This window comes from Coturnix japonica, chromosome 1 (genome assembly GCF_001577835.2).
Source record: "Coturnix japonica isolate 7356 chromosome 1, Coturnix japonica 2.1, whole genome shotgun sequence".
NCBI lineage: Eukaryota > Metazoa > Chordata > Aves > Galliformes > Phasianidae > Coturnix > Coturnix japonica.
The window spans coordinates 162,809,248-162,834,437 of NC_029516.1; the positions used below are offsets into that span (position 1 = coordinate 162,809,248).

The 25,190-nt window shown below is 39.3% G+C and overlaps 1 protein-coding gene across 4 annotated transcripts in view; it reads left to right on the forward strand.

Annotated features, from left to right (window-relative positions):
- The window catches only part of PDGFD (platelet derived growth factor D), a 140,072-nt gene that overhangs the window by 93,331 nt on the left and 21,551 nt on the right, over positions 1 to 25,190 (forward strand). For all 4 annotated transcript variants that reach the window (XM_032442180.1, XM_015852243.2, XM_032442182.1 and 1 more), the window contains 2 exons: positions 15,047 to 15,106; positions 20,582 to 20,783. In XM_032442180.1, coding sequence (XP_032298071.1) covers positions 15,047 to 15,106; positions 20,582 to 20,783 — 262 coding nt within the window. The remainder of the gene's footprint in view (positions 1 to 15,046; positions 15,107 to 20,581; positions 20,784 to 25,190) is intronic.

A 25,190-nucleotide genomic window follows, 5' to 3' on the forward strand; every position in this document is an offset into this window, starting at 1 on the left:
CTTTCTCAGAACAGACACTTCCCGTCCATCTCCAAGACAAAATTTTCCATCTGAAAAGCCACATAATATATCACATGTAACAACAGTCATGATAATGGTGCATGAGCACCTTCCCCATTTTTAGATAATCCACAGAAAGAATCACAGAAAATTTCTGTAGGTAGAACAGAAAGGAATAGGGTGGGGAGGGGGAATGTCGTGGTTAATTAAATTGTTGAACATGAACTAGATCTCACAGTGAAGAAGCCGAAGCTCACACATGTGGAAGCTTTATTAGTTGTCCTGATTCTCTTTCTCTGATTTAGGGGTTTTTTTTCTTGTCTATGCTAGGCATTATATGTATATATGTGTGTGTATATATACATATATGTATGTGTGTGTGTGTGTGTGTATATGTATATACATATATGTATGTATGTATATAAATACCATGCAATCCATGTGCAAAACTCATATGAGAAAACATATTTTCTTAAGTTCTTGCAAAAACCTATTTCTGTGCTTCTGCTCAAGGCATATCATCCTCATAAAATTAATGGCCACAGCTTCATCCTTCAGTAGATAAGTAATTAATTCCTTTCTTGTTAGATAAAACTTGCCCAAAATCTTCAATGTTCTTTTCTTAACTTTACATAAACTGGCTAAGAGATTATCCATGTGCATCATTTTGATTTGCCAAGGTGCTACATTGATTTAAAAAGCAACATAAAATTACATGGTAAAAAGAGAAATCGTGCCTCTATGCATCTGGAGACACGGCGCATCTCAGGCTACCAAGATATGAAGAGGAGCATTGCATTCCGTGTATTATCAATACATCTTACAGGTCAAACTTGTCCTTCAGCAGGGTTTTATGGAGAAAGGAAGGCGGTTCAGTAAACAAGAGAAACTGTGATAGGCAGGAACATTCCCGTTCTCGTGGTGCTCAGAGGAGAACAAAAGATAGTGAAGAAAGAAGGAAAACTGGAAGTCAAATAGCTCGGTGATAAGATGCTGGAATAACTGGGTTGAGAAGGCACATGCAGATGGGCAGTTTCAGAGTATCTGCTCCTGAGGCAAACAAAGATCCTAATTAAAAGACTCACTTCAACATTTGCATTTAAGAGGCACATACAGTCAAAGAGGGTAGTTTGTAAAGAGAAGGGCAGCAGTCATGCCAAAAGGCAATAGTTAGAGAAACAGAAGATCCAAACAAGCAAAGATTCCTACACTTTGAAAGGATAAATAAAAAATCCAAAAAGCAGAGATAGATTGTGTGACAAACAACATCAAGCTACATCAGCAAGGATGAGTAAGAAATCTTCCATCTTTTCCAGGAAGATGTCCAAGTATCACTTGCTTTTTACAGGGAGAATGGCAGATACAGGAATCGTTCAGACTTCAACTGATAAAATAATTGTTTTAATCAGAATGGAAAATAGCCCTTATTGTCTGTGTTTTCCCAGCTGCAGGCATGTGTACCTGGCAGTTTTGTTGTTAGAACAGCACGGTGGAGAGCTGGACATTTGTTCTCCTCCATCTCTGAACTGCTGACAGCTCAGTTAAAGCGTGACTGCCTCACAGAACATTGTCATCAATCTGTCTTAACATAACAGCAGTCCTGTCTATGTTCAGTTCCTGCTGAAAATACTACATCTTTAATCAAATAGTGTGTTATGCACTGTGTGAGAATTCACCGAACTCATGGCAGGGGCCAAGGACAAGAAAATGTAGCACTTTACAACTTCAAAGGATTACACAAATGCAAGCATGTTATTTCCAAATCCAGCATCCTGTCCCAAATCATTGACTCTAGCAAGACTCTAAAGACATTACTTCTTTAGAGCAGCCTTAGATTTTGAAGTACTGCATTTCCTGCTGGCAGTACTTGCCAGTTTTAAGAACGCCTTAGGAAGTCAGTGACACAAAGAGGAAATTCCTACTTTTCCAAGGTAAGTTAGAGATATAAAGATGAAAGCAGAAAAAGACCAGTACAAAGATGGTACTGTCCCCTCAGCTCACATGTCCATGACACTTCTCAGGTCACTGTCAGTGGAAAAAAAGTAAAAATAAAAGAAAAAAAAATTCTAATCTTCTCCCAGTTCTTCAAATATCAAACAATCCCTATTATAACATGGAGGAATACAATTCTAGTAGTCTTCCAGTGTCACAGAACTTTGGAAAGATTATAAGTAACCACTGACAATGAGAGAAATAACTCCATGATTCCTAACTATTTGTAATGCTTGTGAATGAGTGACAGTTAAGAAAAAAATAGACAGAGGGTATTCAAGATATTTTTGTCCTAAATCTGTTCTGGGCAAATTAATTAGTTTTCATAAGGATTTACGTTTCCTGGTTTACCATTCTTAAATCAGTCACTTTACTTACACCATATGTTGTGAGGGTTTTTGAGGTTATCCATAAAGCAATATTCTTAATCAGCAATAGGCATTTATGGGTAGCAGAAAGTTAGGAATTTAAAACTTCAGTACCTGAAATGAAGAGGGATGTTTACTGTGCCATGGGATAGGGTAGAATCCTATCCTAATGCCTGCCACAGCTCTCTGCATCTGCATAATCAAGCAGAAAATGATAGCTTGGATATGTTATTTCAGTACTGTAATAGGGAAGGCCCCATTGCAATCTCAGTATCATTCCTATTGGAAGACACCACAAGGCTCCTAGGAAAGACCTTGTAGTTGAAATCTATTGTAAAGTTGACCAATAGGAGGTTACTAGCAAGGTGAGTAACAAACTGAATGGTAGACACTTGGGCCACTCTACACCTACACTAAAGAGTAAGATTAAATCCAGTCATTATCAGTCATGTTTACCCCAAACAGTACCACAGTGCATATGAGAATAAGGTGATTTTACAGTAAGACTTCTTCAATAACACCCATTAAACTGTCCATCACATTAGCTGTTGGGGACTCTGACTTGAGGATACAATCCTGGCTCTGTAAATCCATATCCTGTCCTTTACTACCAACTTTAGAGTGTTAGCATGTGGAATAATATATGAAGAATTTACCTTTTATTTGCTTTGGTAACACTGGATAGAGGTTATTTTTTTTTTACAGAAATCTAATTCTAGATTACAAAATTATAGAGAACAGAGATGCCATTTTTTGTTTCTGTAAGAGATTAATTAGACATTAGGCTTGTTTATCAATGCTGTGAAGAGTTTTTAAGTAACTCTGGTCTGGCTGCAAGGGAAGAGGAAATGGTGTGTTCTTCCCAGGCTGTGTTTCCTGTTGATCAGGTTCTGTTCCGCTTTTGCACAAAAGCTGAAGGTGCAATTTAACTCCTGTGTGAGCTGATTGCGTTGGAGAGGAGTAGGAAGACAGTCTGCTTTCAGGTTTTCCTTCTGACAAAACTCCAGCAAAAGCTGTTGAATTGAAATGTGCTGGACCTCCAACCTACACTGAAGAACCTGTGAAAACACTGCACAGCAAGTGTTAATTGCAGAGTTCTTTTAATTCAGAATAAGACTTGCATGCCTTCATGTTGCATGTCTACTAGAGGTGGGCTCCTAGGCTCAACTTTATGTTTTCTATGACACCAATATTATTTATGCAGCAATGTGTCAACAGGATTTTACAAAGCCTGGCAGCACAATTTTGCTACTGGTCTAGCAAGTAGTACTGGTCTTGCCCAAGTTTGCATTTCAGGTCTGTTTTAGCCTTAGAAACACTCAGTTCACTGTGTTTTTGTCATTTTTGGCAAACCAGGGGAAACAAAATATTGTGTGTGATGCATATTTAATTGCTTGCAGACTAAATCCTTGCCTTGTTTGTTGCAACAGCTGTAATCACTGGAAAATATTTACAGTCCTGGATCAAATGATACTAATTCATTTTAAGGTTCCCATGTCTAAATTTAGAAGAGGTTGTAGGCTTCTTTTGTTATTACTCTGTAATATGTGATGCAGCCAAACATACAATCTGAGAATTCAGAGATATGAAGTCATTTGGCCCATTTTTCTCTAAGGACAAGAATTTTCTGCTTTGTAAGTGTACTGGCTGTTCATCTGTTACCATTTTTGAATATAACAAGAGTAGGAGCATTCCTCGTGGGACATTTAACCATAGATTTATATCACTGTCAGAAAGACATTATTTATTTATTTATTGATAATCAGTTTTAATATCCTCTTTTCAAAGGCAATACCACTGCATACAATTACATTCCTTCCTAATTTATGATTAAGAAATCTGTTCTGTCTGTCATGGGTGTCTGTGTGTTTCAGATCTCTGTAGAGTGCTTTCACACTTCTTTGTTTATTGCTTAGTCAAGCAGTAACAACCGTCTTCAGCTTTTAATCTTTCAAAATAAATAAATAAACAAATGAATCAGGCTATCCCATCCAAGCAGAGGTTATCTAATGTTCTTTTCAAAACTCCTCCACCATTTCTCAGCTTTTTACAGCATCCATACAATATTGAAGGGAACTGAACCTGGTGGCTCAAGTGTTTCATCACGGAGTCATAGAATCATAGAACGGCCTGGGTTGAAAAGGAGCACAATGATCATCCAGTTTCAACCCCTCTGCTATGTGCAGGGTCCCCAACCACCAGAACAGGCTGCTCACAGCCTCATCCAGCCTGGCCTTGAATGCCTGCAGGGATGGGGCATCCACAGTCTCCTTGGGCAAAAGAAAAGTTTCCAGGGCTGTCTGTGTACACAGTGTCACCTGAAACCATCTGACTGTGGCCATATTGGTTGCTGTGACACTAGGAACTGTTAGCACCACCTGTCTTTGAGCTCCACAGTTTCCTGGGTTTATCTCCTGGCTCAGCTTTTAATTTAGAAAGACTTTAGGATGCACTTCTCCAGGGTGAACTTTCCCCTTGCTGGACTGTGATGGTATTTTTGAGATTTCCATGCCCTCATGAAGACAGATATGTTTTTTGCTGGGTTATATTTTTTTGCTGCTGGCTGCTGCTCTCATGAGCCTTATGGTGGCGGCTCTGGGCCAGGCCCTGCAGGCCCAGACACCTCACAGCTCCTATTTCCCCACCTGGAAGACAGGCACACAGGTCCTTTGTGGAGTGCCATGAGTTTAACATTGGCAAGATACTACAGAGGCATCCTGCGTTGTTCCTGTTTGCAGTCAGGGATTCTGTACCAGCAAGGTGGGCTGCGTTGCCAGATCGTTAAACAAAGGGCTTTGTCAGCAGCACTGTTCTATTTGGATGTTTGTTTACGTGCCAGACTTACCTGAGATACTCTCTAATTTAAGAAACCGTCTGACTACAAAATGGAGAACTGCATATCCAGATTCCAAACCAAGAAGATGAAACAGCAAATCTTGGCATCAGAACATTCTGAGCCATAGAGCTTTTTGCTTCTTGCACGAGCCTGGTGGCTGGGACAAGGCCAGTGGCTATTCTTACCATTCTTCCTCCTTGGGATGCACTGTAACTGGAGCTCTTGCAATCTCTACACTTCTTTTTAAAATTTTTTAGTCTCACTCTGACTCTGCAATTTCAGGTCATCAGAAAAATTCCTTCCCTTGTGCTGAAGAAGCCCCTGTGCATGCAAGCCTGCACTGTTCTGAGCTCAGCACATTGCTTCTAGTACAAACGACCTTCATGCTATGCAATTTTTTTTGCAAAGACAGTCATAGCGTTGCATAAATCTGATTTAGATTTTTTTTAATACATACTTCTCTGTTAAATTTGCAGCCTTCTGTTTTACTCCGAGCACTTTATAGAAGTCCACGTGTATCTTCATAACAGTGTAGATGACAGATGTGTCACAGGCTGTTTCTGATTTTTCCTTATATATGCATATATCCTGTTCACTTTAAACTTGATGAGATAGATCTTATTAAAAAAAAAAAAATCAAAAAAGTTACATAAAATGAACTGTCTCACAGTGAGCGCTGTGCTACTGAGCTAAACATCTCCTCAGATCAATTGCTTGAGTTATCATACTATTTTGCTTACAGTTCCCTGATTTCCAGACCATGTGTTTCTATCCATGTTGAACTGATATATACAGCATTAAAATATGTACATATATCACATTTCCTATATTTTGTAATACCATGAAGAATGCAGTTCTGTTTTCCTGTATTGTCAGTTTGATGACAAGTCAATGCCTAATTAGAAATGACCACTCTGTGGAGTTTTTCTTCAGCTGTGGAAGTCAGACAGCATATTTTCTCATTACATGTTCTTGATACCAGATGCCACTGAAGTCCACCACCCATCAGTCATAGAATGAGACTTAAGTACAAACTCTTGCAGGATCAGACCCTTTAGTACAGAAGTCCTTGTAACCCAGATTGTCAGCAAAGTTGCCAAAGATGCTCGCCAAGAGCCAAAGCATAAGTACAGGCTTTTTTGTATTCTCACATTTAGTTTGGAAGCTAGCACAGATACTGCATGCAGACCATTCACCATAGATCACTACCTCATTTTATATTCTAATGTAAATGCAGCCCAAAAGTTCTTATGAGAAGATTGTTTTTTTCTCTATTGAGATGCAGTCAGTGGCACCTATGAGTTTATACAGGGAAACAAACAAACAAACAAACAACAACTACAACAACAAAAAAACAGCATTATTTAATTCTGATTTAAAAAAAAAAAAAAAAAAAAAAGAAGAAGAAAAAGAAAAAAAGAGTGGTCAGAGCAGATAACAGAAGGAAGAAGAAAAGAGGACACTCCACTCACTTTATAGATAGTTTATCTCCATAATAAATATGTGGAAGTAAATACCTTGCTTTGCTGTCTTAGCAGCAACCTTGTGTTGAGAACATGTCATTGTTTTCTAGCAAAGCCAGCGGTGCCCACAGGCCTCATGGTCTTCTGAGCACAGCCCTGCCCATGGCAAGAGGGTATACAGATGTTCACCTGCACCCCATCAGTGAGGAGAGAAACCACCTCTTGCCATGGACCGTCTACCCATGAACTTTTCTGGGGAGTTTTGATATCCCCTTGCTGCAGGGAAAGCCTTCTCCCCACATTCTTGCAGTATCCCTAAGTATCACCTTGTGTGCCATGCTACCAAATTACTTGCAGATTGTTCTTCTTTTCTCTGCCCAGGCTCTTGGCACTTGTTCCTTTCTGAGTCTGTGACATCAAATATGATTTCTGGTTTAGATATGTGGGGTTTTTTTTTTTCCATTTATATTCTTCTAAATGAAAGCTTATTTTCCTTTCCTACCTCTGCTACTGACCTCTGGTAGTCCTGGAATATTTCTTTGTATTCAGTGGTCTTTAAAAGACCTAATTTATTTTTTTTCCAACTTCTAATGTTTTTTTTCCAGCTTCAATTTCTGTGACATTTTCTAGGTCATTAGTGTTAAACTGAAGTAAACTGTTGTTCTAAATTTCCATTGCTTTAAGAATATTAGCCTATTGTAACTCTACAGCCAGCCTTAGTCTACTTAGTTAACACTTGTATTCAGTCTGAACTTAAATAATGTGTTATGCAGTAATGCTGACACAGTACACACAGAATCACAGAATTGTAGGGGTTGGAAGGGACCTCTAGAGATCATCGAGTCCAACCCCCAACACACCTTGCTGGTACTGAGACTGCCATTTCAGTTCCATGTTTTAGATGGATTTTCCAAACTGCTAAACAAATTCCAGACTGTTTCTTTGGTTAGGCTGCTTACAAAAAGGGGGCAAGATAAAGATGTTTTCTTTTTGTCTAGTCTTCATTCACACTATTATCTATAATTGATGTTCAGAAGATTGGTGCATAAAAGAAATGAGAAGCATGACTCTACTTAAGGTAACGATATTTAGCTTGAACAGCAGTATCATTTTGTGCAATAGATTTGAGTTTGAAAGCCCAGTCTGAAAAGTTTTCCTTACTATTAGACCAAAATTAAAGGCAATTCCAAGCAAACAGTACCCCTTGTTACTTGAATTAATCACCTGCTTTTGATCCCATCAAAAACCTGGAAAAACTTATAGAAATTGTTTCTTGTTTTCCTCGGAGATTATGTATTCTTGCTATTTTTATGATTGCTCTTATCATCTTAGAAACTTTATATAGAAGTCCTTTTATGTTGTCCTAAAAAACGCAGTGCCTTCCAGTAAAGGCAAGAGGGTGAACAAATTGTTTTGCTTTGCATTATCTGTGAAACACAACACATGCTCCTGCTGCGTGCTTACTGCAGAATTTAACAGCATCCTCTGGGAGAGAGCTCAAAAACAAATGGATCTTTCACAAAAAATCAATAGGCTGGGATTGCTGCGAGGACAGCTAAGGTCCCTTCTGGTACCTTTTTTACACCGTCTCCTCAGCTTTGGAATTAAATTTGCGTAGCTCCATTAGAGTTCTTCATCATCATTATTATTCCCCTTGCTTTTTCTCATCTACAAATGTGACTGTGCATATCAGAGCACTTAGGAGATACACCTTATAGAAAAATGGGAAACTTGGAATATTAAATGAAATTAGGCTGTTTCTCTTAATGAGTATTTTCAAGTGACTATACAATGTACATAAGTCTATAAAAACAGGTAGAAACCCAAGTGGAAAGAAAGAAAATGAATAGCTGTCCTCTTTCCTTCTAACCATGTACTGGGGCCCTGCAGCACATTCCCTTTTAGAATAAGTCATGCCAACATGAATAACCTGAAATAACCAGCTGTCTCTGCCTTCTGTTAACTCTGGAGGACTTTTTTGCCTACCTGGACACTGCAGGGCAAGCAGAGTGTCAGCTTTCTCAGTTTGGCTCGGGGCAGATTCCCCTATTACCAGGGAGCTGCTTCCAAGAACCCTGCCAGTCAGCATGACAGTTCCACCAAGGTCCTCTTCTCAAGGGCGCTGAACTCCAAGCTGGAAGTTCGCATCTCCTGGGGATAGTTCTGCCCAATCTCTTGCTCACCTTTCAGCTCCATGACACCATCCACTCCCCACAGCTGTGCCCCCATAAGGCATCACAGAGGGACCAGAATGCTCTTAAACTGGGACAGTACTGTGGCCAGGTGCACTTGAACACCAGAGCTGTTTACTGCAGACTGCCTGCATGAGAATTGCTGGCAGCAGCCAATCTCTTTTTCTATACAATACAAAGATCACAGGGAGCAGCCACACTATTAACTTCACACACCTGGGTTGCATCCCTAGAGTGAGATACAGTAAACATGGGCTCTTAAGGTTATAGAAAATGCAGAGAAATATATAGCGTCAATGGGAAGAGAGTGGCCAGGGCTACTGCACACTCATTAGTCTGACCTAGATAGCTTACAGGGTGCTTGGCACTGGAGAATGTAGTTAAAAGTACAGGAAAATAGAAAAAATCCACATCTGTTTATTAAAGGAGCTCCTGTGAGGCCTGAAGAATAGTCTGAGAAAAAGAAAGTTCTGCAGAACAAAACTAATCGGACTTCAAAAGAGGATCTTACCTGGCACCGTACAGAAGACAATCACTTATCTGGAGGAGGTGGCAATTAACAGGAGATGGCAATTAATAAAAGAGCCACAAGGCAGTTGAAGAGGATACAGTTTGCTGTAATACAAGAGGGAGTATCCAACAAGGGAGAGTTCTCTAATGGGGGTTTCTAAAGGATTGGTATTATGATTAGCTTTATTTTTGGCCAGAAGGACAAGACCACAACCTGCCACTGTAGTGTGTTAATGAATTTTTCAGCACACACAGAGATAAGGTGCATTGCCCATGAACTGGAAAATCAGAATATCACAGCAGAATACTGGGTGACCTTGAACACGAGAGAGATGGTTTGCAGTGAAATGGAACCATCCAGTAAGGATCAAGGAGGTCACTCAGAGATTAATAATAAAAGCGTTTGTTGCTAAATGGCATCTCACTGGTCAGCATAGCTGGGGGAAGAATATCTGTGGGTGTGCTAGGCAAAGAAGTACTAATGAGGCAGCAATTGAACTTTACTGGGATACTTTCTGCAGTCCGCATAACACAGGGCAAAAACGTCTTTCTTGGACTGGGCTCAGGGAATGGCCACGGGACTTTCAGGGGACAAGAAGACATTTCTCAGCAAGGGCCAAAACAACTTGGCTTGGTTAGTGTAATAAAACGGATGCTGAGAGGAGATAAAACATCTCTTCAGAAGCACTGCAGGAGGAACACTCCAGAGAGGAAGAAAAGGACAAAGCTGGCACTTCTGTAAGTGCAGTAGAGATAAATTTAGCTTGGAGACAACCATCCAATCTGAGGAGTTTGAAAGAGGAAGGAAAGCCTAACTAAGACCAAAATGAACTGAGCTACTGATGATGATGGATCTGCTTGAAATCATCAAAGTTTGGAAACGGCAATGTAGAAGATCGTGTCAAGCTGTGCATCCTAATATCTAAATGCACTGGTAAAATGTACTATTCTGGTAAAAATGATTAAGGGGGAACTGCAGATATTTGCAGTGAATTTGGATTAATTCCTATTTTTCTTAACTGCAGCATGCAATGGATTTGCTACTAACAAACAGAATCCTATGTACATAGACATCTAAGGACAGGCTTTGTGGTGAAAGGGAAGTCAAAGCTAATGCATGCTTTGTGCAGCATGGCAAAGTCCCATGAGCTCCCTCATGGGTGTGTGCATCAGATGGGGAGCTTATGGGCACCTTAATGCTGGATGACATCTGATTTTTCAAAGGCACATTTATTGTCTCATTTCAGCGTGTACTGACTGACCTTTTAGAAGAATAATTTAAATGTCAGGGTCTTGGCCACTGTCGTGCTATACAACCAGCAATGTTTAATTCCAAAATTAGGTAAAAGATGAAAAGAAGCATTGATCAGACATCTTTACATGCATTTTTCTGCTTCAGACTTACTTTTACTTTAAATGTATCAAACCACAGTTAACCTAAATCATTATTAAAGACTTACACTTTGAAATTTTGAACATCTTATGCTTCGTGCTCAGTTATAAGCAATAAAGGTGTCAGAGCAAATCAAGAGTGATTTTATATGTCATTTTGCACTAGTTAACTAGTCATAACTGATAAGGTTGTACCACTGAGATGTAGTGGCAATTGGGCTTCAGTAACTAATTTATGCCTTCTTTTAAAGGGCAGGGATCATAGTATCATGCTTGGGATAAGACACTTGGTGGTAGCTGCCTGACCTTTTGTTACTGACCTTAGGTGTTGTGGATGGCATGCCTTATAGGACTACACCAAGAAAAAGGAAGGAAAATTCTATGAGGTTAAATTCACTTGTTCATTTCTTATCTGTTCCAGTAATAGTTTTCATCAGAGGTAACATATGATTGTACTTCCAGTTAGAATATGGCTGCCTTCAGATTAGAATCACAGAGTCACAGGATGGTTTGGGTTGGAAGGGACCTTTAAGATCAGCCAGTTCCAAGCCCCTATGATAGGCAGGGACACCTCCCTCAAGACAAGGTTGCTCACAGCCCCGTATTGACAGCAACACAACTACAAAACCATGACACCCATCCAGCCTGACCTTGAATGCTAGGGAGGGGGTGTCAGTCACCTCTCTGGGCAATCTGTTCCAGTGTCTCACCACCCTCACAGTAAGGAATTTCTTTCTGATATCGTCTGAATCTAACATCCTCCAGTTTGGTGATTTGGCCATCCCTGTAGGTAAGAAAAATGCAGCCTCTCCATTCCCAGTGAGTAGCCTGCTGCAGGAAAAAGAGGTATCCTTCAGCATCCTTAGGACAAGTAATAGTAAATATCATTCTGATAGGAAAGTTAAAACCTTGTAATATGATGGATAGAAAACATAATAAGGGTATTTCAAAGTGTATATCTTTATCTTTCTATTTATCTTTTGGAATAGAAATCAGATTATACTAAAACACTGTGTGGGAAATTATTCCCTAGTTTCCTTAGCTCCTTAATTTCCTTAAAGAAACAAACTTTTACTAAATCCAGTTAGCCCCAGAGCCTGCAAATTGTGACAAGCAGTGAGTGTACAGAGATGCAGGGCTGCTTCCTTTATCTGGAGGGAGATCTGTCAGTGTTGTGCCTGTGCTGTTGCAGTTGTGGCCTGTCTCAGGCACCACACCTGGTAAGATCTCCAGCACCAGCATGACAAAATACTGGATTACAGTGATAAAGTGTGTAAAAAATCAAGGCCTGCAGAAATACCAGAAATTACTTCTTGTTTGTAACTTGAGGACCGGACTGCAATTCAGCATGTCTCTGAGGACTCACGTTGCTGGATTTGTGGTACAGCAAAGGGAGTCATGGACATTATGCTTTGCAGACTGGCAGGCTTCTGACAGGCCAAGCCTCATCCCTGGCATCTTCCTTATGTCTCCCTGTTCCCACTGACCTTGTAAACCCCACTGCTTGAGCCTCAGCTCCTGAGCAGCCAGTGGTATCTATCTTCAGTCTCATGCATCCTTGATCACAGCCATTTGGCCTCACAATCTCCACTTGTGAAAGCCTCCAGAGAAGCAAAGTATTGTCCATGTCTCCATCTCACTTACTCAGATCAGTGCTCAAATACAGAGTGCAAACAGTGTCAGTCTGTGAGGAAGAGAGTAGCTTATCTTTGTCTGAAACAGATCTACGGACAATACGTCAGTGTCCATACATATTTAACTCTGAGGACATGTACAGGGTTTGGTGTCCTGAGGCATAGTTACTTTCACAAATATCTTACAGGAAGAATAATGAAAGACCTGTAGTTTTGCTGCTTGTAGAACAATAATTGCAGTGCTTTTGGTGAAGTCTTGTAATGTTACCATGATGCAGATTCACATAAACGAGGCAGTATGAACTGAACAGATAGCAGTGAAGATAGATATGTCTTTAGGTTCTTTTAGGTGAGAAGAAGAAGGGAGTTTTTGCAATGATGAGAACCACATTGATATCATTCCTTGAAATAGCTGCAAGCAGAAGCCATAGATAATAATAATTTTCAAACTGTAGAAGTTAAAAGCTCTAAGAAGCCAAAAATGACTGCAGCTGCCTTAAGTGACGGTGGAACAAAGCCATCTAGTTGTGAATAGTTTATGCAGATGAAATATAATCACAGAATCAAAATACGCAGTCATCAGGTTTGAGATCCAAGAGAGACGTGTGTACCACCTGCCTATCTCAGGGTGTTGGAGGGGCTCCATGTCATCAGCCATCTCAAAGAATCATAGACTAAAGAAAGAGCTTTGATGTCTACAATTAGATAGCACAAGGGGGCTGTCACTTCAAACACAAAATTATTCCTTGCCTGCAGACTTGTCTCCAAGCATTCAATGAGGCAGATTGTTCCTGTTTTAAAATAATGCTTCAGGACTCGATGCCACTTTTTTTCTGGAAATGATAAATGGAAGTTAATGACAGATAGGAAATGATTTCCAAGTTTTGCAACTGGCAACTACAACCAGAGGATCCACGAGCTTTTTAAATTCATTTCTATGCACTTCAAAGCATTACTTGTCAATAACTGGGCAATCACATTTACAGAAAATTTGGCCAAGGTAACCCACCACTTCTGAATTATGTACGACCTGATCATAGCATTTGTTGATCTGTTTACTGCTATAAAATACCTGCATGAAATAATTTTCCAATAACCTTTTGCTTCTGTATTCACAGAAGAAAATGACCACTGTAATTATTAATGTTTTAATAGCCTTGCAGTTTCGGTGATCATATGGTGACACTATAGTTTGATGGGGGTACTTAACTTCTACCAATCTTACGTACTAAATAAATCACTATAGTTCCGCTGTAGGAACAATATTAAGGAAGATTAAGAGTAACAATACTGTATAAACAATTTTATGTCTTTTAAGACATTTTAATTTCTTTTTGTAACAAACAAAGAACAGTTAAGTACCAGATACATGTAATTTGTGTCTAAAAGCAACTCTTATTTCTTGACAACGGAATCAATTTATTGATGAATTCGCAGATTATGTGATGATTTTTCTCTTTTGAATTCATAAGAAATAACAAGTATGTGCATGTATATATGGTCCCATGCAGTGTTGAGTCTAGACTGGACCGGGTGAATAGCGTGTCTTCCATTTCTCCTTTCTAAGTTGTCAACTTAAATGCACAGCAGAGACTGCCTCTGTAAAATGAGATCAGACATTGATCCATCTTCTTTAAATTCATGATGAATTCCATTATTAGAAATGAAAATCTTGGTATACTGTCACTTCAGTCCATTTTCTTTACCTGTCTGTTCATGCCGATCATTTAAGTAATGATTGCCCATCACTAGTCAGATGAATGAGTTGGGATTCAGCTGACCACAGATCAACGTCTGTGTACAATACTGACATCTGTATGTAAGCTAGTTACCTCTGGCTGCCTATGTGGACAATGGAGAGGAAAATGCATTTTTTAGTATCTAATTCATGTCATCCCAGGTTAGGTATCAGGAATAGATCAGATGATTTGCATCCAAAAAATGCTGGGTTTAGTTGACTGTAAATGGAAAGAACACTGCCTTAGATGATCACTTTATTCAAAGTTAGATTATATAATCCTGTTCCCTTGCTCAGCTTAATCATAAATGCCCAGAGGAGTTGTGATATGATCCTCCTAATGTAAATGTATAGTGGCTATGTTTCTTGGTCTAAATGACATAGTGTCATTCAGTGCTCTGCACAGATGAGCAAATCCTGTTCAGTACAAAGACTAAAAGGAGGACAGTCATACTGGAAGTGCATTTCAAATAGATTGATTTACTTTGCTTTTCACCATAACTAAGTACCCAAGGTATGTCCACATTCCTTTCATAATGGCTCAGTTTGGGAAACAGCACTGCACTCTGACTGTATATGTACAGAAGTGGTTAGTACTACTTAGAAGATATATGTAATGGTTTTGACCAGATTAGATCCTGTTATGTAGAGAAATGTGTATCGTATTATAAATAATAATAATACCTGGTCTTTCCTCAACAAGCTTATAAGGGGCTTATTTACAGAAAGTGAGAAGGGAGAAACCTAAATGAAGGCAACATTATCCCATGAAAAACTTTAGAAATTATATATGGCAATTCTTCTTTCATGGAATAAAATTCAAACAGATGATGTTGAATACTAAGACTTTTTATGTTCTGTAGCTAATTGTGAACAGTGCATTAACAGTGAATTTTTCTGTGTTTTATTTTTCCCCTTTAGGATGATTTCCAGCATGCAGCCTCAGAAACCAACTGGGAATCAGTCACAAGCTCTGTCTCAGTAAGTAGTTTGTTTCTATTCTAGACTGATAGGCAAGAATCCAAATCACTATTATAGTTCCTACACAGAGCAACCATGTATTCACCTTTGGCAGAGGATGAAATAAGTGATTATCAAACTCCTGCTATTTAACTGATGTTTTTTTAAGGAGAAAAAAATTCAAAGTATGCCATCAGCTGTTGTGACCAGCCATTGGGAAAGATTTCTTGCTTCCAAACTGACCCTGCCAAGATGAAAATAAAAGATACAAACTCGTTATTGTTTTCATTTGTGAAATGTTCTTGATCTAAATAGAAAACTAAAAACAGGCTGACAGAAAAAAAGGATTTTGCTTTTCATTCTTCATACAAGATTTTTTTAAGATTTTGTAATAAAACACTTTATCTGAAGTCTCCATATCCAGCAATGGAATGTGATTCAGGAAGAGGGAAAGGAAAGGAAAATAAAAGGAAAAGGAAAACAAAAGGAAGAAAAGGGGAACTGTACAGTTATTTTTCTCTTCATTGCACTTGATTTGTGTCACTGGTTAAAAACCTGTCCCCTCCCACATTTCTCAAGTAAATTTAAATTGTGGGCCCACATTGTTAGAAGTAGCAATGTAGCATTAGACTTCTCTATTTGGGCAGTCCTCTTACATACGAGAGCTCAAAGCAGAATTTGAGTCCAGTGAGATCCATGTTTGGAACATTTATGGAAGAGTTTACTGACAGCACCTTTGTTTTAGAAGTTAAGAGGAGATGCCAGTGGAGGAGCAGAAAATAAGAGTAAATCCTACAGATTAGTGTCTAAGTCAGACACTGAGCAGAGAAAAAAACCTGTAGTGCCAGAATTAAAAGAAGTTAATCCAATCTCATCCGCAGTTGCCCTTGAGTTTACAGCTACTACTTGTTCTTTGAGATCAAATGCTATGATAACCTTGAACTAATTCTGTTGAAAGTCCTGAGTAGTAATGTTAGGGAATCTGAGTTCTGCCTGTGCCAAGAGGAAGATACTAAGAGACTGTTTTATTGAAAGACATTAACTCAATTTTTATTCTAATATGGGATTGAAATAAAGAATTTATCTGATACGATATTGTTTAAAAATTTGGTAGGCTGAGGTTCCAAGATCATACCCAGAGAGTGGTAGTCAGCAGCTCAGTGATGAAATGGAGATCACTGTTGTACTGTTCCACAAGGGTCAGAGCTGGAACCAATGGTCTTTAACATCTTCATCAGTGACAGCTACAGTGGAATCAAATGCACCCTCAGGATGTTTGCAAATGACACCAACTTGTGTGGTGCAGTCAACATGCCCAAGGGACAGGATGCCATCCAGAGAGACCTAGACAGGCTCGAGCAGTGGGCCCATGTGAACCTCTTGAGGTTCAACAAATCCAAGTGCTAGGTCATGACAGCCCCCACTATCAGTACAAAGTGAGGTATGTAAGGATAAATCACAACACTGCTGAAAAGGAGTACTGGTGGACTGCAAGTTGGACATAAGCCAGCAATATGCTCTTGTAGCCTAAAATGCCAAATATATCCTGGGCTGCATCAAAAGAAGTGTTGCCAGCAAAGCAAGAGGTCATCCTGTCCCTCTTCTCTGCGCTGATGAGACCTCACCTGGAGTATTGCATTCAGATGTGGAGTCCTCAGTATAGAGGACATGGGCCTCTCAGAATGCATCCAGAGGAGGGCCATAGAAGTGATCCAAGGGATGGAACACTTCCTTGTAAGGACTGGCTGAGAGACCTGGAGATGATCGGCCTGGAGTAATGAAGTCTCCAGGGAGACTGATAGTAGCCTTTCAGTATTTCAAGGGTGGCTATAAGATAGAAGGGAACAAACATTTTAGTAGGGTGTGCTGTGATAGGACAAGGGGAAGTGGTTTCAAACTGAAAAAAGGAAGATTTATATTGAGTGTAAGGAAGAAATTTTTTACAGTACGGGTGGTAAGGCACTGGCATTGGTGCCCAGAGAGCTGGTGGATGCCCCATCCTTGGAGACACTTAAGGTCAGGCTGGACAAGACTTTGAGCAACTTGATCGAGTTGTAGGTGTCCCAGTTCATTGCAGGGGAGTTGGACTAGGTGACCTTTAAGTGTCCCTTCCAACTCAAACGATTCTATGTTAGAAAACATAAGGCGAGGGCTCCCTCATCAGGTAACTATGAAAATGAGATTACGTATATGTTAAACATCATGTTAATTATCCTCTTTAACATCATAAAAATCAAACAGTAATCCGGGTGTTTGAGTTTTTTCCATATTGATTTTTTTTAAAAAAAAACTATTCATTTTCTACATCTACTCATTTCTAAATATTTGTTAGTGTTTTAGAGACCAGAATCACAGCTAAAATGCTGATAGCCACACAAGCTTACAGCTAAACCAGTAGCAGAACCCAAGTTTCTTTATCCTCTCCAGTTTCACTGTTTTTCCTACACAAGCCCCTATCCAACCAAACATAACATCTTCCATTTGGTATTCATTGCACCCACTAGCCCTTTTTTATCCTCAAAGTAATGTGCAGAGGTTGAGTAATTTATCCCAAAGATTCCAAGCAGAAAGTCCAAGGGTGGGTACCTTATTCATGAGAGTAACATTCAGGTGTTCTGCAGTGGTCCTGAGGGTTCTGAAAGGCAAACCTGGCCCTGCCAGATGCTGACAAGATGACATTTTGTTCTGCAGTTAGTAAGTTAGCATGACTGATATGTTTTTTCCCCAGAAACCCACAGTAACACAAAGGACAGTTCTAGGATCTGGATTAATTACATTGCTTAGAATGAAAAGTTGAATTTGAGCAAGTGCTCTCATCCAAGGTTGTATCAGACACACAACCATATTTTGTGTTATCCCTCAGAATGCTAAAACCAGTACTTTTGTCCCTAACACAGAACGGCTAACCTGGAAAAAAGAAAACCAGTAAACAAAATGCACTCCTTTTTAAGTTAGTTTTCTTAATTTGTGATGCAATGTCATGACCAACAAACAACTGTGATGCACAGTGACAAACCTGCCAGCTTTGCAATACAAATAGAAAATATAATAAAACGGGGGACATGCAGTAGAAATTTCAAGTAATAGCACTGCCAGGAAAGATACTTTTTTTTATCACATGAAACTAAAAATGTGTTTTAAGAAATATAGAAGAAATATATAATGTGGAAAGTCTTTGCTATTCACCTCTTCTTGTCCTCTTTGGATGCTATCTCAGAAGCCGGATTACAAGGAGCCAAGCTCTTCTGTACCCTGTGTTTTGTTCTTGGCAGGACAAAAGAGAGGCAGTTGGGTTGGCAGCTTTGAAGTTACTTTTGGGCCTGTCACATGATAGAGCTGCCAGGAGGTTATCTGGGCTGTTGCAATAATTCCTCTCGATTTGGCTGTCACTGAGAAAAAAAGTTAAGCTTTCTTCTTTAAGCAAAGTAGGCTGCACAAATCTCTTGAGTAGGGGCTTTTGTGTGAAAAGAAAATGGGGAATCCCTGCTGCTTAGTTTGAAATGCCCTGCAAATTCACAGTCTGACCCACAGATCTGTTATGAAATGGCACCAGGGATGACGGTACATTCGGATTTCCTTGTTGTGCTCCACTGAGTTGCCAGAGCAAACCAGCTTTTGTGCTGATAATTCTTCAGCATCCTTGCACTCTGTCTCTTTTGAAAGGGAGTGGGGATGGCCAGGCTGTGATACAGACCAGCCATGCACTCTTCTCAATGAGCTAGCTGCATTTTGATGCATTTTTCCTTGGTAACCTCAAAGACTGCATTAGCGCACTGCATGATGCACACCAACAGCACTGTAGATAGCAATGCTGTGTTTTGTTTCACTGGCAGGAGCTTTTCATTTCCCAGGGCTCTCATCTCTTTGGCAGTCTTTATCAGGCCACTTAGAAGTCAGGAGAGAAGCTTTAAGGTGTACCTTCCCCTGCAGAGGGCATGAATTTTTAGAGTCATCTGCACTGCATCTTAGCACTGCATTGTAGAGGCACTACTGGGCCTTCTGAAACTTCTTGTGCTACTGACTATAAGCTGCAAGGTAGAGCCTGGCTTTCTTGACCATGCTATTGTAATGCTTTCAATTTATTCTCTTTTTTGTATATAATAATTAATTTGGACTTCAAGAAAAGAAAAGCAATAGAATGTTAAGGATCATACGTTTTGTGATACAACTAACAATCAAAGACAAAACAAAGGATTATTTCAAAAACTCTTTTTGCAACTGTTGAAGGATTCAGTCCTGCAAACATATGAGTAACATATGAGATACGATGAGCCTTTCATTACTACTCAACTGAGTGAAGGTAATCATGAAGGTTAATGGTTTAACATATGTATTTTCTTGGGAGATCAGGCAAAAAATTATTTGGGGGGGACCATTAATTTTAAATGTCGTGTTTCTACTACAATGCTTTAGAGCTGAGTTTTCGGAAGAGTTTCTTCATTTCCAGAGCTTTGCCCCAGTAATTTGACTTAAAAAAACAAAAATCCAAACAAAACTCTTGTGTTCTATTATGTGATTTATTGGAGAAAAACAACTAGTTTTTCTTTTGTGTATTTTACAAAGATATTATAAGGTGCTGTCCTTAGACAAGGAGAAACATGGGATCAGTGTTCTGAATACTGTGTTTGTAAATCACAGTTAAGAAAAAAGCTTAAAGTTAATTCCAGTAAAAATGAAATAATTGCAGTCTTTCTATAAAGACAAATTTTGACACAAATGTAACAGGAGACAGATATGCTCAGAAAGCGGTACTTGGCCCTTCCTGCTTACAAATAATATTCTATTCGGTATTATTACATTATTGTGAGGATAACACTATGTTGGTAATCCTAATATTCATTATTACATTACCCAGATCCAAATATCATGTTTTCATTTCTTTAAGCATATTTTATTTTTATTTTTTTATTTTTTGTATAAGAATGGAAGAATTAGCATTCATCAGTATTTCATAACATATAATTCTTGGGAACAAAAAGCCATCTTTTCAAGTCTTAACTGAGCCATATTTGTAGTCTGAAGTGGCCAGGGGGGTGGAGAGCAGCAAATCTAAAGGAGTTGTTGTCTTTGTCTTTTTCTGCTGCAGTTTCTGAACTGCCTCTTACAGATTTGCCAACAGAGCTGGCAAAACAGTGAAGGCATCACCCCAGCACTGTAAAGCACCTCTGTGCTGCGGTCATGGCCATCTCAGTGGTTTCAAAAGGCATTTGCCTTATGTCTTGGCACATGGGCAAACCACCATCCCCTTGGAGGACAGTGTAAGTGGTCGGTCCAGCAGTACTGTCCCTCCCCACGTCTCCTCCTGGATTTCAATGGGAGTATGGTGTCTCTTCTCCTCACAGAATAAAACACATCATAACACAGCCTGACCCAGCTAAGGACTTCAAAAGATGGCCCAAAGTAACTGTTTCAGTCAGTAATGAAATAGGACTGTTGTTAATTGTTTTGTACGGTGGTGTAATTTTTCAAGTACACTGAGATGTATGTCACTCTTAGGGGGTCTCCTATCCCTCTCCATCAGTGACCGACCCTACGCTCACAGCAGAAGCCCTGGATCAGACCATTGCTGCATTTGACACCGTGGAAGATCTGCTGAAACACTTTAATCCAGAATCCTGGAAAGAAGATCTCGAGAATTTGTACACAGAAAGTGGTCACCATTATCGAGGCAGGAGCTACCATGACAGAAAGTCCAAAGGTAGGAAGAAGCATGAAGTACAGCTTTTGTGGGAAAAACAGGCTTTTCCTTTGCTCGTCTTAGAAATGTCCTTTGTTCATGTCCTGAGAAATCAGGTTGAAAACTGCCCACAACTGCTCTCAAACACAAACATAGACCCATGTGTAAAGTACAGATGGTTCTCAGCTTCACTCTCTTAAACATTACTTTATGTGTAAGGCATGGGGCTCCTAATTACCTGCACTATCATCCTCAGTTAAATACCCTGTTTGGGATTGTTCTTCGTTGAGTGAGAAATAATCACTTTTATCACATTGTGCTTAGGGAGGCATCTGCTGCAGACACCTGTATGTGCAGCTGTTTTTTTAGGATGTGAGCATCTCACTGTTTTTCATTATGTTGCCAGCAAACATTACTATGGCTTAACATCTTTGTCTGTAATTGAGCAAAGAACACATTTCTGGGTTATGTTTCTTGTTTCCTTCTGTTAGTTCAAATAACCCACCAAATGGTGAAGTAAAGAGAAGATAAGCTATCAAACCCATAACAATAAAAAAGTACTATTGGGAATCACTTAAATTGTCAGCATGGTCTCTGCTTAGTTTTTGTCATCCTCCCACATCACTGCTGGGCGTGAATCAGGAGTTGACAGAAGCCAAATACATTCCTGATGGGTAGTTTACATGTGGCCACACTATTCTGAGTGTAAGTGGTGAAGTTGTTGGCTCTGTTGACCTTGGTGCAGCAGAATGATTGCAAACTCATACAGGGTATTAGTTGTGCAGCCGATTTAGGCTGCATCTCTTAAAATGCAGTGACCGCCTCTGTTTTTTGGCTCAGCATTTCAAAGAAACCTATGATAAAGCCCTGAGCATCCATCTATTGAAAGCTGGATCACCTTACTTAATTCCACATTAGCTCATCAAAAATTTCAGACAATCACAACACCCTGTGTTCTGTGATATGTCACCTGACCGCAACTCCATCACTTCTGAAATCACTTTGATCTCATTTAGGGGTCTTTGAAACAGGGAGGCTGGATTCAGCTCTGAAGACGCACATCCAAAAGAAACTAAAGGTCTTGTTTTAATTTTTAATAAAAGATAATTATAAAACTTGTTCTGCTCTCCAAATTTCATTTGATTTTTAGAGCGTATGTGACTCTGTACCCCATACATATACACGACCTCAAACATACCAAATAGCATTTGCTGCTTTATGTGGGCTGATCACGTTGGACGCAGGCATCAATTTGATCTTCTGGTACTGCTCATAAAATTCAGATCTATAAAGGTTTTTTCATTTGGTATAAATGTAATTCATCTTGTCTTACAAAACTTTGTAAAAATCTGAAGATTTTTCTAGTTATTATTTTAATTCTTCTTGGTTTGTTTTGTTAAGATTTATTTTGTTTTGGCTACAGAAATAAGCACCAAAAAAAAAGTTTCGTAACAGTTTTTTTTTTTTTCTTCCTTTTGTCTTCGAAGTAAAGGCCAAACTCCATGAGTGTTAGCAGCCCACTGCACAAAAGTGCCTCAGCACAACCAACTTCTTAAAAAAAAAAATCAGTTAAGAATTTTTATTTAGTCATAAACTGTTGAGAAGATTAAAGAGTTGTTCTTGGATGATGTCAGGAACAGGGAATAGTTTTAACAAGTCTTTAAATTGGAACTGCTTGGTATATTTTAAACACAAACACTGTAGATCTCTGGGGAATGTTTATAGATGCTGAGATAACCTTGCAGCAAAGAGAGCAATAGATTAAATCATCCTTTATTTCAGATATCTATCGTTTCTGTTTCTGCTTCCAGCTTGGGTTGTATTCCTTATCCTTTGTCAGAACAGCTATGGAGCAGATTAGAAAAATTTGATGTAATCTCTGCTTGTCTTTCACAGTACTTTCAGAATATGTATAAATTATATAAATGAATCTCTTATGATTTTACTCCTATCAAACTCTTTACTCATACCAAATTGTGCCTGAAAATTGAGTTAGTTTAAGAGTGGGCATTGCTGAATGACAATTCTGATGACAGGAATATGTAATAAATGACATTTAAATGTCATCTTCTAAGTATTTTTTCTTAATTTTCCATTCAGTAATCCACGGAGATAAGAATCAACATTAAGGAAATAAAGCTGAAACTAACAGGATCATAGATTAGATGAAGTGGGAAATGCATCAAGAGATTGCCTAATCTAACCTCCCTGTAGAAGGCAGGGTCATCTACAGCCTTAGGCTTATTCTCGACTCTTAAAAAATCAGGTCCTATCAAAGTACTTCCCTTAAATAATTCCTTTTGCTTTACACCAATATGTTGTAGCTAACCTAAGTGTCAGTAATTTGGTAAGAGAAGCAATTCAGTACCTAATCATAGAATGATGTCTGCATAAAGAAAGGAGTCATCTTTAGAAACGCATGCTTCTCAGAAATAGACTTCATAACATACGTGGGTTCATTCTGGTAATGATCAAGACTACACCTGCCTTAGATCATGTTCTTTTTGAGAAACAGGATGCAAGAAGCCTTTGGCTATCAGAAGAAATTAATCATGTGGGATGTTCTTGTAATAACATCTGTCTACAGTGGCGACTTTCAGGTTAAATACATGAACAATTGCTAGCACTTCCAAACTGTTCTTTAGAAGGAGAGTAGCAAGATGAGACCACAAGTCTTAGTGGAACATTTCTGCCATCCATTGCCAAGCAGGTTCCCAATATCAAGTAGCGCCATGTCCTTAACATTACCTTGCAATTATCACTGTTGCAATGCTCTAGCAAGAAGTTAAACAAAGTTTGAACTCAAGAATGTCATTTCTCAGGAGTTTACAAACAGTGGCCAATAAATTAATGCAGATAACCATGTACACTTCCTTGAAAGGTTCTGGGATTGCAGCCAGCAAGTTTCAGTGCACCAGACCTCGCTCGTGGCACATGTGAATATCCTGAGTAGATAGAATATCTCCTAGAGTAGCTGCTAATACAAAGTATTCCCTCCGCTAAAAAAAAAAACAAAACAGTACAATTCTTCCTTTCTTCTTCAGTTGGGAGCCAAGGTGTCTGTTGCATGCAAATAGCCCACATTCTTTCATCTCACAGCATAATTCATATCTACATTCACATTCTTCCTCCCCTGTAACAAATGAGATTTTCCCTCATGCTTTTCGTGGCGTTATTGTAAGTCATTGCAGTGAAAGCTTTTCTTATTAAACCCTTTTTAAAAGCTAGTGAAACTTGCAGCATATTATTTATCACTGGAATAAGCTGTTCAATTCCATTGATTTCAGTGAAGCTATGTCCATTTATGACAGGGATGGTTTGGCCTGCTTTTGCTACTTGACCCACACCACAGCTGATAATCAGTTTGCCAGTCTATAATAGGCCCATATATTGTGAACCTTGTTTCATGCAGACAATTACAGTCCCACTGAAATTCTGATCTCTCTTTCTTCTGAAATAATAGTTTCCATATTGAGGAGGTTCATCTTGGCATTGTGGTTCTGAATTAAATCCAAATCACAGCATCTTTTCCCAGCTCCCAAGAGAAAGATTTGGGCAGCTCCCAGAGTTTTCAGGTATATTTAACAAACTGCTTATTGCAGTATCATTAAGCAATGCAGGGGAATGCTGATTACCCTTGACCATATTTTGAAGACTGAAAAACCCAGGGTTTGATCAACACCCTGTATGAAAAAGAATTATATCATCAATGTTAGTGTATTCTGGTAATTAAACCAGTGGAAGATTTAACTGTTTGCTATATGTCGGGGACTGATTTTTCCATTTCAAGTTCAACATCATCATAGCTGCAGGCAGCTATAGCTGCTCTGAATTTCTCTGACCATTCATACAGTGATTCTGCACTACCTGACACAGCTCAGGCACGCAGGGGAGTACAAATGCTGAACATAAGGGGTACAACACATTCGTGGATCTGGAAGTGAGCTCTGGGTCACTGCATGGCACACTGATCACAGCACTCTGCAGTTCCACCATGTTCTGATGCACAAAATATGAGCAGGAGCAAGTTAATGAGTGCAGGCCTCTTGCATATGCACATCTCTTTAGCTGACAAAAAGAGAACAGGAGTTAGAAATTTTAGAAGAATTGGCAGTGGTTTGCTTACCTCTGGCAGAAGACCCAGGAAAATGCAGATTTCGGCATGGGGAGGACAGTGAGGGGATGGGCCATCCCTTCTCTATTTTCCAGTGCAATGTGGGTATATCCCTCAATGAAAATTAGGCAGACTGATGTCTTTGAAATCCTAAGCATTATATTCTGTATATATAAACAGATGATGCTTCAGGTGGCCTGTTGTCAACATGGTATAGAGCTGACTGTCATCCCAAAGTCTAGTTAGTTCCACACATCCATATTGCCTTCATAACAGACTGAAGTCACACTTGCTACAACTTCTGATATTTGCCC